Source organism: Syngnathus scovelli, chromosome 11 (assembly GCF_024217435.2).
Source record: "Syngnathus scovelli strain Florida chromosome 11, RoL_Ssco_1.2, whole genome shotgun sequence".
NCBI classification, from domain to species: Eukaryota; Metazoa; Chordata; class Actinopteri; order Syngnathiformes; family Syngnathidae; genus Syngnathus; species Syngnathus scovelli.
In genome coordinates this window covers 15307708-15324152 of record NC_090857.1, presented here as the reverse complement: position 1 = coordinate 15324152, position 16445 = coordinate 15307708, and the positions used below count along the sequence as shown (strand labels likewise).

At 49.8% G+C, this 16445-nt stretch overlaps 1 protein-coding gene across 5 annotated transcripts; it reads left to right on the top strand.

Moving 5' to 3' along the window:
- smpd4 (sphingomyelin phosphodiesterase 4) lies at positions 1 to 15087 on the top strand. 5 transcript variants are annotated; one of them, XM_049733669.1, is made up of 20 exons: positions 1 to 168; positions 774 to 860; positions 935 to 1021; positions 2007 to 2143; positions 2229 to 2304; positions 9910 to 10018; positions 10087 to 10139; positions 10234 to 10385; positions 10464 to 10596; positions 10677 to 10748; positions 11631 to 11720; positions 12342 to 12493; positions 12781 to 12871; positions 12938 to 13038; positions 13135 to 13298; positions 13586 to 13791; positions 13864 to 14094; positions 14263 to 14394; positions 14470 to 14598; positions 14676 to 15087. In XM_049733669.1, the coding sequence occupies exons 2-20, from the start codon at positions 822 to 824 to the stop codon at positions 14991 to 14993; spliced, it is 2472 nt and encodes an 823-aa protein (XP_049589626.1). In that variant the 5' UTR covers positions 1 to 168; positions 774 to 821; the 3' UTR covers positions 14994 to 15087. The 5 variants fall into 5 exon arrangements, with proteins under 5 accessions (XP_049589626.1, XP_049589628.1, XP_049589624.1 ...); XM_049733671.1 differs by lacking the exon at positions 11631 to 11720; XM_049733667.1 differs by having other exon boundaries at positions 10234 to 10596.
- The last annotated feature ends 1358 nt before the right edge of the window (positions 15088 to 16445 follow it).

The following is a 16445-nucleotide window of genomic DNA, read 5'->3' as shown; positions in this document are numbered from 1 at the left end:
CGTCAGCACAGTTAATAGAAGAAAAAGAAAGTGGAAGAGGTGACGTCAGGCAGACGAGCGGGAGAGAGGAAAGTACCCTCAAACAAACCTAAGCTTGACTGGAATACACGACACAAAAATCGGTCCAACATTTTTCTTTTTAAATCTGTCCGGGCATCTGGAACGAAGGTCAGTCACTGGGCCAGCGTTCAGTTTGTAATTATGTGGTGTGCGCATTGTGGGTTATTTGTGCTCGCCAAGCTAAGCTAACCATAGTCTGACATCCCAGAGTCTGATCCGAAACACCGATAGATGACTTGAACGACAAGAAAATCGGTCCAACATTTTTTCGTTTTAAATCTGTGCAGGCATCTGGAACGAAGGTCAGTCACTGGGACAGCGTTCAGTTTGCAGTTATGTGGTGTGTGCATTGTGGGTTATTTATGCCCGCCAAGCTAGCTAGGTGGAGTCTGATGTCCCAGAGTCTGATCCAAAACACCGATAGTTGACTTAAACCAATTGAAAAGAAAATACTTATTTGCGGTCATCAGCACAACGTGTCGAAAGTGTTTTACTGAAATGTGCTGAGGTTATTACAAAGCCTTACAGGGTGAAGAAACAGTGGTTAGCTTGTTTGCCTCAGTTCCGAGTTTGAATCTGGGCTCAATTTTCTCGGTGCTCCCAAATCGCGTGTTATTCGTCACGCTTTATTCAGAAGTCGGTCATTGTTTGCCTCACTCTCTCCTGACGTCGCCCGGCGACCAGTCATTGTCTGTGCCGTGCGATTGATTCAGGAGTGAAGGAGGCCTTGGAAGAGCAACCAGGGTTCCAGCTTCTGTTTGATGGCAGCTCCAAGCTTACACCACCCTGGCTTCCTCCTGGTGAGGCCCGATTTATTTGACAGATTGGCTGTTTGATTGGTTGCAAGAAGTTAAGGCTCGTGTGCTGCTTTCAGGCCAACCTCAAAGTGGACTCACCCAACAAGACTTTGGCTCAGCGATGCCAGGACCTCATCAAGATCATCGATGATTATCATGCAAAGGTACGAATGCAAAAAGGCACTCTACACTTGGCCTTTTCTGGCCGTTGGTGCAGTGGTGAAGCCGGTCGTTTGATATTCGCAAGCTTAACTCTTTGGCTGGCTACACTCACAAGGCTTTTTCAAATCTTACTAATAGATCCCCACGTATAAAGATTCAAACAAGTCCGTCATTTGACAGTTCGGGTCCTATTGTGTGTGTCGGGTGCTCTGGTTCATCCCAACACAGAGCTCCATTCACAAAAAGTGGGACAATGGGAAATTCCTTATGACGCCCGTGCACTTCTCCGACATGAACGGCTGTGTCGAAAGGGGGAGTGCATCGCGCTGCCCTTCCTTTGAGAACCCAACCAGCACTGGTGCGAACACAACCAGCACGGTGTCCCCGGCCGGAGCGCTGAGGGCACGTGCCAGAACTCCGTCTTTGGTGCCTTCTGAATAATCCGACAGCAAATTTGAGCAATGGTCTGCGTTTCTGAACACTCGCTGAGAACCGGTTGGCACTCGGAGCGTATTTTTCACATCCGCGGTTGACCACCTCTGACACAAAAATGCTGCCTGATCGCAAGCTCTCCAAAAGGAAGAAGAGGAGACGCTTCGGATATAGTCTAATGTATATAGTAGTTTTGAGAAGGAGCGGAGGCGGAGCCATCGGAAAAAAGGAGCCCAAATGCCACACTGCGTGGCTTTTCAATGTTGTTTTCAACTTGAGGGTAGTTAAAGAAGTCAGGCCTTCAAAGCTTTGGCAGGAGGAGCCAGTCGGAAGAGTCAGCCTCGAGCGTCTAGCTCCAAACGGCAGTGAAAAGCAAATGCGCTGCCACCGGCCGGCATATTTGCTCACACCGAGCCAATGCGCTCCCGAGTGGCGAGCAAAAAGATGTGTGTGCTTATCCCAGCAGATTGCCTTTTCCGTTCTCAGTGGGCAAAATTAAAGTCCCTTTACACGAGAAGCAATGGAGTTGTTGTTTTGCTTTGCCGGCTGCTTCAGGAGCTGCACGCCATCTTCTCCTGGCTGGTGGAGAGCGTCTTTGGAAGTCTGGACGGCGTCCTGGGAGGATGGAACCTTCGCCTTCTCCATTCGCGATGCGGCGACTTTGCACCAATCGTGGACTTCCTGAAGCCGAGGTGACTCATCCCGTCCGCATTTGATGGCAATGTGTGCGTACTTGCGTACAAACACGGATGAGGAGCTTCTGCTTGCTTTCCCCAGTGGGCCCATGATGAAACTGGTCTACAAACTTCAAGCAGAGGAATACAAATACGAAGTGCCCGTCAATTATCTGCCGGTAAGACTTTGTCGTTGTGGCTTGTTGGGTGGCTCTGTGGCCGGTCCATCTGCCCGCTTGTTTTGGATGGGTTTTTTGGAAGTACAGTAATCCCTCGTTTATTGCGGATAATTGGTTCCAAGACCACGATGTGAAAATTCGTGAAGTCGTGTCACCCTTTTTTTTTAACAAATATGCATTGTTTGCGTATCAATAAGTGTATATTAAACCATATAAGTGCGTATGTTATCATTAGAACATTAAATAATAGTTTCAAACATGTAAATACCATATTAATACTTAGTATAAATCAGTGGTCCCCAACCACCGGGCCGCGGACCTTAGTACCTCACTTGATACAGTTTCAAACATGTAAATACTATATTAATACTTAGTATAAATCAGTGGTCCCCAACCACCGGGCCGCGGACCTTAGTACCTCACTTGATACAGTTTCAAACATGTAAATACTATATTAATACTTAGTATAAATCAGTGGTCCCCAACCACCGGGCCGCGGACCTTGGTACCTCACTTGGTACTGGGCTGCCAAGCCGCACAGAAAAAAAATACATATTTTTATTATCGACAATCAATTAATTCAGGTCAAGACGCTTGTCCCGGTTATGTGACATGATTCCCCAGTCGAGCCCGCAAAGGTAGCAAAAATGATTAAGAATCCATCCATCCATCCATTTTCTGAACCGCTTAATTCCCACAGAGGTCGCGCTAACCCTATCCCAGCGTCACCGGGCAGTAGGCGGGGTACACCCTGAACCGGTTGCCAGCCAATCGCAGGGCACACAGACAAACAACCATTCGCACTCACACCTAGGGACAATTTGGAGTCTTCAATCGGCCTACCAAGCATGTCTTTGGGATGTGGGAGGAAACCAGAGTGCCCGGAGAAAACCCACGCGGGTTGAGTAAGAATTTATTTTGAAAAATATGAAAAAAATTGGCGATTCTCTCCCAATTACATCCGTCGGTTCAGGTCAAGACACCTCGTCTCGGTCACGTGACATGTCACGAGCCCGCGAAGCAAGCAAAAATGAGCAAGAAACAGATGTTTGGAAAGGGAAAAAATCCCAATGAGGAGACGGAAGAAGAAGAGGCAACGACTTCTAAGAAAAGGAAAGCTGCATTTAAAAGATTTAAAATATTTTGTTTCATCGTATTTATATATTTATTATAAATGTATTATTTATATAAATGTATTATTTGTTTATATAAAGGCCGGTCTGCGAAAATATTCCTGATACTTAACTGATCTGTGGCACAAAAAAGGTTGGGGATCACTGGTGTAAATAACATACAGAAAATAATGTAAATATGGTGCATGCGCGTGTGTGTGCGTGCGTGTCTGTGTGTGGTTCTGCAACAGACAGAAATACAGCACGTAAGTAAACGCTCAACTTCTGACTTCACACAACACTAGTATTACATAACTAACTGCGCGTAACGGTTCCGCTATACTAAATGACCATAAATGAAATACTCTCGGCAACACACCAAACATAAGTCATCGATCAAGACGACAAAATACATTTGCTGGCAACCGTTAGTCGCCGTGCCGCTGCATAACGGCTACACGTACGATGCAAGGCAAACTTAACGGAGTGCGCCGGAGCTGTCAATCAAACAGCGCGCACACAAAGCAAACCACGATCAGACAAACGGCACAATAGTGGACATTAGTGAAATGTATATATTCACTTTGTGTCAAAGACACACGATCACAGCAACATAGTCAATACCAGCAACCTTTAACTTACCGCTGCGCACAAGTGAGTGGGTGTAATGTCTAGACCCCAAATGTAAGATAACCCCCACTTTTTCAGTCTTTTTTTCAATGCAAAAAAACATCGCCTTATATTCGGGCCAATACGGTAAATATGGAATACTTTACATGCAACTACTTCAACATGTATGTCTTTTCTATAACACTTAACAAGAAAAAACAGTCCCGATCAACAACAATCTATGGATAAAAGCTACAGGGTTAAATAACAGTGAAAGAAGTTCTTTTGTGCTAAACAGAGAGCTTTTTACTGGTATGAGAGAGTTCTGCTCATGACCGAACAAGGAAAGGAGTAAAGACCACACAGGATTGAGAGATAAGGAGTTCCCTAAAGACAGACATCTGTCTTTAGAGAACTATGCTGGACCAAGGTGATCCATCCATCCATCCATCCATCCATCCATCCATCCATCCATCCATCCATCCATCCATCCATCCATCCATCCATCCATCCATCCATCCATCCATCCATCCATCCATCCATCCATCCATCCATCCATCCATCCATCTTCTTCCGCTTATCCGGGGTCGGGTCGCAGGGGCAGCAGCTTTAGGAGGGACTCCCAGACTTCCCTCTCCCCAGCCACTTCATCCAGTTCATCCCGGGGGATCCCAAGGCGTTCCCAGGCCAGCTGAGAGACATAGTCTCTCCAGCGCGTCCTGGGTCGTCCCCGGGGTCTCCTACCGGTGGGACATGCCCGGAACACCTCTCCAGGGAGGCGTCCAGGAGGCATCCTGATAAGATGCCCGAGCCACCTCATCTGGCTCCTCTCAACGTGGAGGAGTAGCGACTCTACTCCGAGTCTCTCCTGGATGACCGAACTTCTCACCCTATCTCTAAGGGAGAGCCCGGACATCCTGCAGAGAAAACTCATTTCGGCCGCTAGTATCTGGGATCTCGTTCTTTCGGTCACGACCCATAGCTCATGACCATAGGTGAGGGTAGGAGCGTAAATCGACCGGTAAATTGAGAGCTTTGCCTTTTGGCTCAGCTCTCTCTTCACCACAACGGACCGGTACAGGGTCCGCATTACTGCCGACGCTGCACCGATCCGCCTGTCGATCTCGCGCTCCATCCTCCCCTCACTTGTGAACAAGACTCCAAGATACTTGGACTCCTCCACTTGGGGCAGGATCTCATCCCCGATCCGGAGAGGGCATTCCACCCTTTTCCGATCGAGGACCATGGACTCGGATTTGGAGGTGCTGACCCTCATCCTGACTGCTTCACACTCGGCTGCGAACCGTTCCAGTGAGAGCTGGAGATCACTGCCTGAAGAAGCCAACAGCACCACGTCATCTGCAAAAAGCAGAGACGCGATGCTGAGATCCCCAAACTGGACCCCTTCAACGCCTCGGCTGCGCCTAGAAATTCTGTCCATAAAGATTATGAACAGAATCGGTGACAGAATCAAGCGGAACGCGGCTTCGGCGTTTGCTGAGGCAAAAACCCGGGTGTGGGAGGGGTTTGGTGAGGCCATGGAGAATGACTTCCGGACGGCTTCGAGGAAATTCTGGTCCACCATCCGGTGTCTCAGGAGGGGGAAGCAGTGCAACGTCAACACTGTTTACAGTGGGGATGGCGTGCTGCTGACCTCGACTCGGGACGTCGTGAGTCAGTGGGGAGAATACTTCGAAGATTTCCTCAATTCCACCTACATGTCTATTCACATCTACGTACGATAACTTAAACCTGCTCAATTTTCTTCCGTTGTAAAATGCACTAAATTATTTATTTTAAATAGTTGGTACTGGTAATAGAAGAATACAATTATTCTGTTTATATTTATACTAAGCTATGTGAAATTGTAGTGTATAGGTCAAAAAACAATCATTAATCAGTACAATTTATTCTTAACTTCTTTAACTTTTCCTCAAATGACAAAGCCGCTGCATCTCTGGGTGTGAAGTTTGATAAAAAAGTCCTTGTAGGGCTTGCAGTTTTGCTAGTAATGCATCAGCCTCTGATGCGCCCTGTTTATCAGACAGATGTATTTTTTCTCATGCTTGGTCGTGTAGTGGCGACTCAAATTATATTCTTCAAACACAGCGACCTGTGTACCACAAATCAGGCAAACGGCTTTACCTTTCATTTCTGTAAAGAAATACTTGGCAGGCTTTGTCTTGTTGAAAACACGGCGCTCCTTGTCAACTTTTCTTTTCTGAGGGTCAGCACACATTTCTCGGGCAGCATTACTTCGCACTGTTCACTTTCGCGCACAGCTCACATACACGTACGCTACACGGAAGTGCGACGCCTTTCAAAATAAAAGCAAAACAGTTGTATTGCACGCACGACACTTTTTTAAATATTTTTTTAAATTAAGTAGTAATCAAATATAATTTACGATTGGCCTCATGCGGGCCGGACCAGGGACGCACAAAGGGCCGGATGTGGCCCGCGGGCTGTAATTTGCCCAGGTTTGGCCTGGAGACCCGGAGGCGGACTCTCCAATCTCTGGGGTCGAAGTCACTGAGGTAGTTAGAAAACTCCTCGGTGGCAAGGCCCCGGGGGTGGATGAGATCCGCCCGGAGTTCTTAAAGGCTCTGGATGTTGTGGGGCTGTCATGGCTGACACGCCTCTACAACATTGCGTGGACATCGGGGACAGTGCATCTGGATTGGCAGACTGGGGTGGTGGTTCCCCTCTTTAAGAAGGGGGACCGGAGGGTGTGTTCCAATTACAGGGGAATCACACTCCTCAGCCTCCCTGGTAAGGTCTATTCAGGGGTGCTGGAGAGGAGGGTCTGTCGGGAGGTCGAACCTCGGATTCAGAAGGAGCAGTGTGGCTTTCGTCCTGGCCGTGGAATAGTGGACCAGCTCTACACCCTCGGCAGGATCCTCGAGGGTGCATGGGAGTTCGCCCAACCAGTCCACATGTGTTTTGTGGATTTGGAGAAGGCGTTCGACCGTGTCCCTCGGGAGGTTCTGTGGAGGGTGCTTCGGGAGTACGGCGTGCTGAGCCAACTGATAAGGGCGGTTCGGTCCCTGTATCACCAGAGTTTGGTCCGCATTTCCGGCAGTAAGGCAGATTCGTTCCCAGTGGGGGTTGGACTCCGCCAAGGCTGCCCTTTGTCACCAAATCATTTCTGTTGTCACCAAGGTGATCCAACTTGTAAATTATAAGGCCCTTGGCCACACTGACCAGTGCCTCATCCAATTATTCCAACTGTGAATTTGAAGCTTAACAAAGACAAACGTGAGTTCGGAGTGAAATCACTTACCTTTGTGGAAGACATCAGTGAATGAAGAGGGAGTGAAGCCAGACGCGAGAAAAACGTCAGCAATCAACAACATAGAAAGACCAAAAAACAAAAATGAAGTCAGACGATTTCTAGGGATGGTCACCTATCTTGCCGTGTGTGTGTGTGTGTGTGTGTGTGTGTGTGTGTGTGTGTGTGTGTGTGTGTGTGTGTGTGTGTGTGTGTGTGTGTGTGTGTGCCTGTGTGTGTGTGTGTGTGCCTGTGTGTGTGTGTGTGCCTGTGTGTGTGTGTGACATGTATATGTAGCAAAAGTGTTCATACTGTAAATATATTTTTAGAACTCTTTTATTATTACAACTTTTTTATAACAAGTATACATACTAGTGATGGGTCGATGAGGCGTCGTGAATCGTTTTGACACATTGCCAAACTATTGATACTGTGTCGATACTGTGGAATTGAGTGCTGACACCTGCTGGACCTTAAAAATACTACAGGCAACCGAGTTGATAGACTCAACAGATTCAGATTTGATGACCTAGTATATAATTAATGTTAATTAATTTAAGTAATTATATTTTATATTGTATTCTTTCACATTTTCATTTAAATTTAAAATGTATCTTCTTATTTCATTAGTCAATCAATAATGTAAACATGTATCATAACATGAAAATCTAAGTGAACGTGTTATGAAAGAGGATGCTTGTGCACTGGGATTTGTTTTTTTACAAATTTTTATTTAAATCAATACATTTTTCCAATGTTTTGAAATTCAGCCGGTTGCACTTTTTGAACACAATTTCTCCAGCTGTTGAAAACACCTGCTCACACTGCACAGATGAGGCTGGAATGCAGTGTAATGAGTCTTGATTGTTCAAGTGTCTGACTTGCAGGGATGAGAACGGCAAATGAAAAAAAACACTGATAAGTAGCCGGGGCCTGGAGGCCGCATGCCCCACTGGGGGGGCCTATGCCTGTAACCCCCCCCCCCCCCCACACACACACACACACACACTTGCTGCAGGGGGCCAGGGGCCGCTGCCTCCCCCCCAATGGTGGCAGCAGTGGGCCTGGGGCAACGCCCCGGAGGGGTCTCAGGGGGAAAAGCTCCCTGGAAACTCCTGGATTTTGGCAGTATAGCAACCCCAAAACCATTAATTTCATCACTCAACTTCAACAGTTTTGTTAAAAAAAAATTACTGCTTGGTGGGCTACCAAGGTGAATATAATACAGTCAAGCCTTGGTTTTCGACCACAATCCGTTCCAGAAGGCGGTTCGAGAAGCGAATCGGTCGAATTCCCAATCTATTTTTCCCATTACAAATAATGGAAATTTTTTAATCCGTTCCAAGGCTTTAAGCATTTTTTCATTTGCGCATTTTTGTCCGATCGCGCAACTGCACCGCGCTGGTTGCATTATTGTGACAGAGCCGCCGCTGAAATTTAGAAAATATTTTTAAACTCCTGATGTACTTTCCAAAATCCAAGTGGACTTAAGTGCGCAGGGAGCTTAATTTTGTCCGATCGCGCAACTGCAGCGCACCGCCGAACGCGCAAACGCAGCGCGTCGCCGACCGCGCAACTGCACCGCGCTGATCGCATTATTGTGTCAGAGCCGTCGCTGAAATTTAGAAAATATTTTTAAAGTCCTGATGTACTTTCCGAAATTTACGTGGACCTCAGTGCGCAGGGAGCTTAATTTAGTCCGATCGTGCAACCGCAGCGCGCCGGGCGCTCACTGCAGCATTGCTTTAAGAGCGTCTTTGTGTTCCGAGTTGTAAGATGACGCTGCTCTCGAGCCATGCCCATCTGAAGCAGTTCCTGATCCCGTTCGACTTGTCTATTTCTCTGGAACGATCCTCGTCTTTTTTCTCTAAATCTTTCGCCATGCTGGTTAAAAGTTTTGCTAATTAGGCAAATGAGTAAGCAAATGATGTGACGAAAGTAGCACCAAAATGCTGCCGAACATAAGGCGGCTGTTGTCGCAATACTGCTGCCAGCCGCCCCCCATATATAAAAACAATTTTCTCAACGAATCTACACAATTCACGAAAATGATACTCCCAACAGAAAAAACACGGAAATCCGCGGAAGATTCTCACCCCTGGACTTGGGGCTGCTCCATAATTCTTGATAACTTCGAGGATGAACCGCAAAAGGTCCTATATTGTTTTGGCAGATCCATCCCGTTGACCGGCTTCCTTTAACAGAGCTTTGGCGCGCTTCCTTGACAGGCGATACTGCTGTTGTTTCGGTCACGTGACTTTCGATACGCGATACACGACACGGGCTTCGCTCTGTGAGCTCGACACATGCGCCGACGCATCGGTGTTGCCATTACATACTGTAAATATGTTTTTAGAACTCTTTTATTATTATATTTATTTTATAACAATAATGTAAATATGTTTTTAAAACTCTTATTTCAACAACTTTTTTTAAATAAAAACGTACAAGTGTACTTACTGCAATTGTGTGGACACTCCGTCTTCTGCTGGCATGTGGGCAACTTTCGTGCCATTCCTCAATTTAGAAGGTTTATTTTGAATATCCAAACCGCAATGTAGCAAGGGATTACTGTAGTAGATGGCGTGCTCTGTCCTTGGTTTGCACACGCAGGCGCCGGTGAAGACGTCCATCCAGGAAGGTGTCCTTCCCGATTGTCCGCTCTTTCACAACAGGCCACACTTTCCCATGTCTGGCATACTGACTCTCAACATGGCGCTGAGTATCCTTCTCGCCGCTTGATGCTCAGCTCTCACGCGCCACTTGAACTTATTCCTCAATGTAGTGCAGATCCGTTTGAGTTCTTCATCTTCTACTTTGCCTCCTGCCTTATCACGCCTAAGGTGAGAGGTGTGCGCGCGCGTGCGTGTGTGCGTGCGTGCGTGCGCGCACGCGTGCGTGTGCTTGGAGTTGTGTTAAGGTTGGATGATGTTCCAGAACTCACCTGGGAGCCAACATGGCGGGACAACTGACAGCGCCTACTTTGTGCTGGCGGACATGTACCTCAAGTACTTCCTGCCTACCGAAGGAAGCGTGCCCCCCTCACCCTTTTCAGACAGCAAGGGCTCCGTCAGCACGCCGGCTCAGAGGCACGTTGCGCCTGATTGTCTCACAGCATGCATGCGTCAAGCTCGCGGTGTCAAGTGCTCTCTCCAACGCGTGCACAGGTCGGCCAACATCTCGCTGGCGGGACACGGTCTCCCCAGTCCCAGTCTACTGAAGCATCATATCTTCCTTCAGCCTTCCGTCAATGCCGACCCTGCCGCCCAGGAAATCTGGAGGTCTGAAACGCTGCTGCAGGTGCGTCGCCTTAGCCCAGAGCAGCCGCTGGACAAAAAGGGACTCCTGAAAATGAGTGTTGTCGTGCGCTTGTGCCACAGATGCTGGTAGAGGTGTGGCTGCATCACTATTCGTTAAAGATGTACCAGAAGCTGCAGTCACCCCAGGTGAAGGTAAGAGCAGCAACTGGCTCCAAGAGTCCTATTGCTCGTGCGCCTCACTCGTCCTCACCTGCCTCTTGAGGTAGCTTGAGCTCCACCAAAGGGGAGTCGTCACTTTGACTCCTGCCTTCCTTCCTGCCTGCCTGCGTACGTCTCTTTCTTGCGTGCGCAGCTGACGGCCTTGTGCCCATTGCCATGCATGCCACATGTGAGGCCAAGTAGTAGCCGGGAGCGGCGGCGGGCGGGCTTGTACCCCCCACCCCCGAATGCCAACCTTCCGTCTGGCTGCTTGGCCTCCTTGCGTGCCATGCCCAACGTGTAGTTCAAAGGTTGGCCAGAAGTCATGCTGAGGCTTCTTTCGACAACAAAAGGGTGCCGACGAACACAAAACAAAAACTAAACTGTGTCTAAGCCGTGAAAGTAGCATGCATGAAACCTTTCTCGTTGGATGGCTTGAAGAGTTTCTGCCGTTAAGTTTACTTGAGGGTTTTCGATTGAATGTCGGCGTGAGACTTGCGAAGGCTGGTGGCAACAAAATCATGCGATGAGCAAATGTGACAGTTTTCCAGTGTTGTATAATTTTAGTGCTCCTCTAAATGTTATGATGGGAGTTGAAACACAAGAGATGGGGATCATTGACCCATGCGAATTGTCCATTGTTGTGTGTGGTCTTGTGGGTGAAAAACCAGGAGAAGAAAAATGTGTGGCAGTCAGTAATTGATTGTTATCTCCTCTCTTCTTTCTCATGCTATATTTTTCATCTGTTGGTGTTTCCTCTTTGTTCTCCTCTGGTTGTCACCTTCCTCCTGACTGATGCACCTTTTTCTCTTTCTTCGGTTACTCTTTGTGCTGTTCCCCTCCCCCTCTCTTGGTCGGTGGTTTACGGGTCAACAGCTGGCGCTGCTCCAGTACCGCCTCAGTATGTCCAGCATGCCGTGCCAACCGCATATCCCGCCAAACCCGGGGAGCCTCCACACCTACCAAGTACTTAAACCTTCTTGCGCTCGCCCGCTGCGCTGTCACCTCTGCTCCTGCTTAGGGGTACTTGGCGGAGACCTGAAGGTCCTGCTCGGTCGGAGCACTTGTTAGAGACATGGCCTTGTTTCCTTCCCTTTGGAACTCCAGCTCCTCCCAAGTACTCTTGCTGGCTTGAATGTGCTTTGGCTTATGACTTTGTCTGGCTGCAGTGGTATGGAAAGCAAACGCTGAAAAGATGTGCAAAAAGGCATCGTCCACGTGCATTCCTAACTTGGAGTGAATACAGTTTGGGGTGTGGCGTTTGCTGGTGTTTGAGTTTAAGAGTTGCTGTGGCATGTCGTGGAGCGCTGAGGTCCTGCCTTGAAGGAAGGAGAAAACCACTTTTGTTGTCTTGTATTTGAGTTCCGCACAAAGTCAAGCTGGACTAACCGAGCCCAGCACGGAACGACCCGCTCCTCCCCTCCTCAAAGCTGCTCCCCAAAGTTGGATTATGCGGGACCTCCGTTCTCCAGCGCACAGCCTTTGCTGCTCGATTGGCTGGGCCCGGAAGTGTGGCGACTGGCTGCGTGGCGACGGGACGACGGGCGTTGCGGAGCGCAGCTTGACTTTGCTCCGCTTGCCTCGTAGGAACCATTCAGTCCGAGCGAGGAGCACGTCTTGGCCGTGCGTCTGCTGGTCAAACACCTGCACGCCTTCTCCAACAGCCTGAAGCCGGAGCAGCCGTCGGCCTCCCCGACCCACTCGCATGCCCAGGCCGGCCCCTTGGAGGAGTTTAAGAGGTAGGCTTGCTTGCTCACTCCAACCCTTGTCGTGGTCCGTCCGTCCGTTTTTGGCAAGCAAGCTCGCGCCAAGCGCTTCTCGTGTGGCGAAAGGTGTGCTGACGATGGCAGCACAAAGCAAGGTGGGATGGCTTGGCGTGTCTGGCCAAGAACTGACCGGGTCAGTTGTGAGGCAAAGCGGGACGGACAGATGCCTGCGCTCAGCACTTCATTCAAAAAAGCCTGCTGCGTTTCCCATGTTGTCAGGCGGGACATGTGTGTCACGTGTGCTGTGCGGGTCTGTGCAGAGTTGCGCTGCAGCGTTTTGTACAGCAGAAGCTCTTCTTGTTCCTGCAGCACTGCTTCGGCCACTGGCCTCTGGACGCTTCCTTCCGAGCGGTATGTCTCCGTGGACTTCGGGCTTTCTAGCCAGCGCGGCCGCTGACCTCCTTGTCGTGGTGCTAGGTACTGGAAACGTGGCTGAGCTTCATCCAGCCGTGGAGGTACGCTGGTGACAAGAGGGCCCACCTGCCGGCGGGCAGCGGCCGATGTGACCCTGACAAATGGTGCGTCATGTGACTTGCGCCGTGCCACACAGCACCGCCCGTGGATCTGCGTCACGGTCGATGCTAACTGGCGGCTTCCTTGTTGCAAACGGGCAGGGAGTCCTTTGTTCAGGAGAACCTGCTGGTTTACACCAAACTATTCCAGGTGTTCCTCAACAGAGCCGTGCGCATGGACCTGGTCAACGCTAAGAACGCGCTGATGCTCTTCCGAGTGGCCAAAGTCTTCTGTCAGCCGGACCTCGCGGACATGATCCACAAGGGTAAGATGAGTGCCGCCACTAGCAAAACTGGGAAGAGATGGAAATGAAAACCATTTTTTAAAACTAGATTGATCAATTAAGGAGCAGAATTGCTGGATTGATTGTAAAAGAAAAATAATCAATTGCAACCCTAAACGAAACTCGCTTAATGGGGACGTGATACAACAGGGACAGACAGGCTCACGTAGCAGTCAGAGCCATTGAGAGCTTCCAGCACGAGCGAGAGGCAGAACAAATGATCAGGCGGGCGGGCGCTTTAGGGCTCACCGTATGAGCCGCTCTTGCAGCCGAGCAGCTGTTCCTGGAGCCGGAGCTGGTCCCCCATCACCGACAGCCGCGAGGCTACCTGACTCCCGGGCAGGGAGGCGGCTTCCTGTCGTCACGGCAACGCATCACCACCGACGCTGTGTTCCGAGTCAAGAGTCATGTGTACGCCTTGGAAGGCCAGGACTGCCAGTACAAGCAGATGTTCGGCCCCGAGCTGCGGGCTGCGGTGAGGCGCCGTCCCGTCGCAGCTTTGCGGCGCCGTGACTTTGGTCCTGGAGGTTACCCTTGTGTTTGTCAGGTGGTGAGATTGATCCAGGTGGTCGCACAAGCCAGACACACGGCCAAACGGATCTCGGACCGCTCCTGCCAAGCGGCGGCTAGCAAGTCTTTGCTGTCATGGTTGACTGCGCCGTCCTCAGATTCCAGCGTTGGTCTTTGTGGCGTCGAGGCGGACGAGAGCAACGAGTGTCTGCGCAAGACTCACGAGTTCTTGGACCGAGCGCTGGAGAACCTGTGCACTGTCTTCAAGGTCTGTCCCACGGAGCACATTTGACTCTGCTCAGTCCCGTTCAGTCCCGTTTGCTGGAGCATAGAAGGCTGTGATCCGGGTGGTTGCCGAGTGCTTCAAAGGGCCTGCGTTATGCCTGGTTCAGCTTCTAGCGCCTGCTCCCTTAAGCCCCCTTTTCTTATCTGGCAGCTCAACCAGGGTCAGCTGACTCAGCTCACGGCCAACTCCACATCTTCTGAGGATGACGGCCAGTCCGAGCGGTTGCCCGACTGCGTCGTGGGAGAGCGTGGCCTGGTCCTCACTGATTTGGGAAGGATGCAGGTGTACACTTGAGCTTATCCTTCCATCGTTGATTGCGCGCGCTCCCATCGCATTGACCGTTGCGCTCTCGTGCAGATCATCAATGGACTGCGCAGGTTCGACATTCAGTTCCAAGGTGACCCGGAGCTGCAGCCCATCAGGAGCTACGAGAACGCACTGCTGGTCAGGTTCCTGTACTGGATGTCGTCACTGCTCAACGCCCAAGTAAATCGCCGCCACACAAAAGTCCAGAGTGGGCGCAGATGCGCATCTAACCCGGCGGGTGTGGTCCACATCCCCAGTTTGAAGGCCCCTTGACTGAGCTGTGCTCACGGACGGACTTTGCCGGTCACCTGTGTCAGCACTACCTGACCAGCCCCGACCCCGCAGTCCTGGCAAGGACTCCTGCGTCCCCTCGGTTCTGGGACACGAAGCGGCGAGTTGGCGTCAGCTTGCGTCCGCTGGCCAGCTACCGGACCATCCTGCTCCTGGCCTTCGCCTACGCTGCCGGGGCCTTCTTGTCCTTCGGCCCCGTGTCTAGCACCCTCCTCATCCTTGCTGCCGTCTTCCTGCACGGGGTGGCCGTGACATTGTGGGCGGGGAAATGGAAGAGACACTAGCCCGACTGGTACACAGGATACCGGAGTCAGCCCCTTTCAAAGGGGCGGCCATTTTCATCACAAACACTCAATAAAATGCAGCATTTTGAAGCCAGTGAAATCTCTGTCTGTCCGGTTAGAGTCAAGCTGCTCACGCTTGCCTTCAATTTGCCTGATAAAAACATTTCAGTTTTTGGAAGTTTTTGGTTGATTGACAAGTAACACCCTATTTACTTTTCCTGTTCACAGTAGCAGTTTTTAATATGGGCAACATGGGCAGGCTGGCATTTTTTATCATGTGGGGGCGGCTCCCCCCCAAAAAGCTAAATATTGCGCCTCAAAGCAGTTTCATCACTGTTTATCAGTGTAGAGAATTGGCAATTTAGCGCCCCCTTCAGCTGCAAGCCGGATGGACGAGCCTAGGGCGAGTCAGGAGTTTCTGGGTTAACGTAACAAGTCAGTGAGCGATTGGCTAAGGCAGCGTTATGGTAGCCAATCAGAGCCAGTGTTTTCCACGGATGCCGACCGATACACATTCATCGGGAATCACACTCTACAGGCAGAAATTGTGACTCAGGACCAGTGTTCCCTCGAAGCTGCGCAATTGCGCACTGGTCGCGCAGTCTCGACGCACAGGAAACTCCAACCTGCGTGAAGCTGCCCCCCCCACCCATGCATCCTTAAATTTTGCGTGGGTGGGGGGGCCAGCTTCACGCAGGTGAAACACCATGCTGCGCACAAAATAAAATTCAGCATAAACTGATTGATTAATATCTATTGTTAGACCTAATCTAATTAAGTGGACAAATCCTTTCCCCGTGCCCTTTTGTAGTGTAAATCAGTGATTGACAGCAAGTGTCCAGCCAATGATATATGGTTCAATTACACTACGTAGCCAATCATAGGATTGTTAGTGCCTGAACTAGTGTTGGTTCGTGAGTGAACGATTCGTCCAAAGGAACAAATCTTTTCAGTGAAGTGATTCATTCTTTTTTTCAGTTCATGACTTCAACCAGTAGGTGTCGGTAATGCGCATTGAAGCTGGTGTCACCTCGCCGTAAAACAAGATGAAGAAGAAAATGACGTAACTTCCCGTTCACGAACAAGTCGTGAATTGCATTTCCCGTTCACCAACTGAACGGATCTGTGAGTGAACGAGTCAGTGAGTGAGTATATTTGCATTTCCAGTTCATCGCGAGAACGGATCAGTGAGGGAACAAATCCTAACTTTCCATTTCGCGAATGAGTCAATGGGTGAACTTCTAAAGTCCTTTTAAAGTCCCAATGATCGTCACACACACATATGTGTGTGGTGAAATTTTCCTCTGCATTTAACCCATCCCCGCGAGTCAATGAGTGAACTGCCTTCCCGTTGTTGGATTTTGTCTACAATTTAGGGAGCGCGCTATCTGCGCCTCACGGCAAAAGCCATTGCCAATCACCTGTTATCCAGTTTACTCACTGCATGCTCGT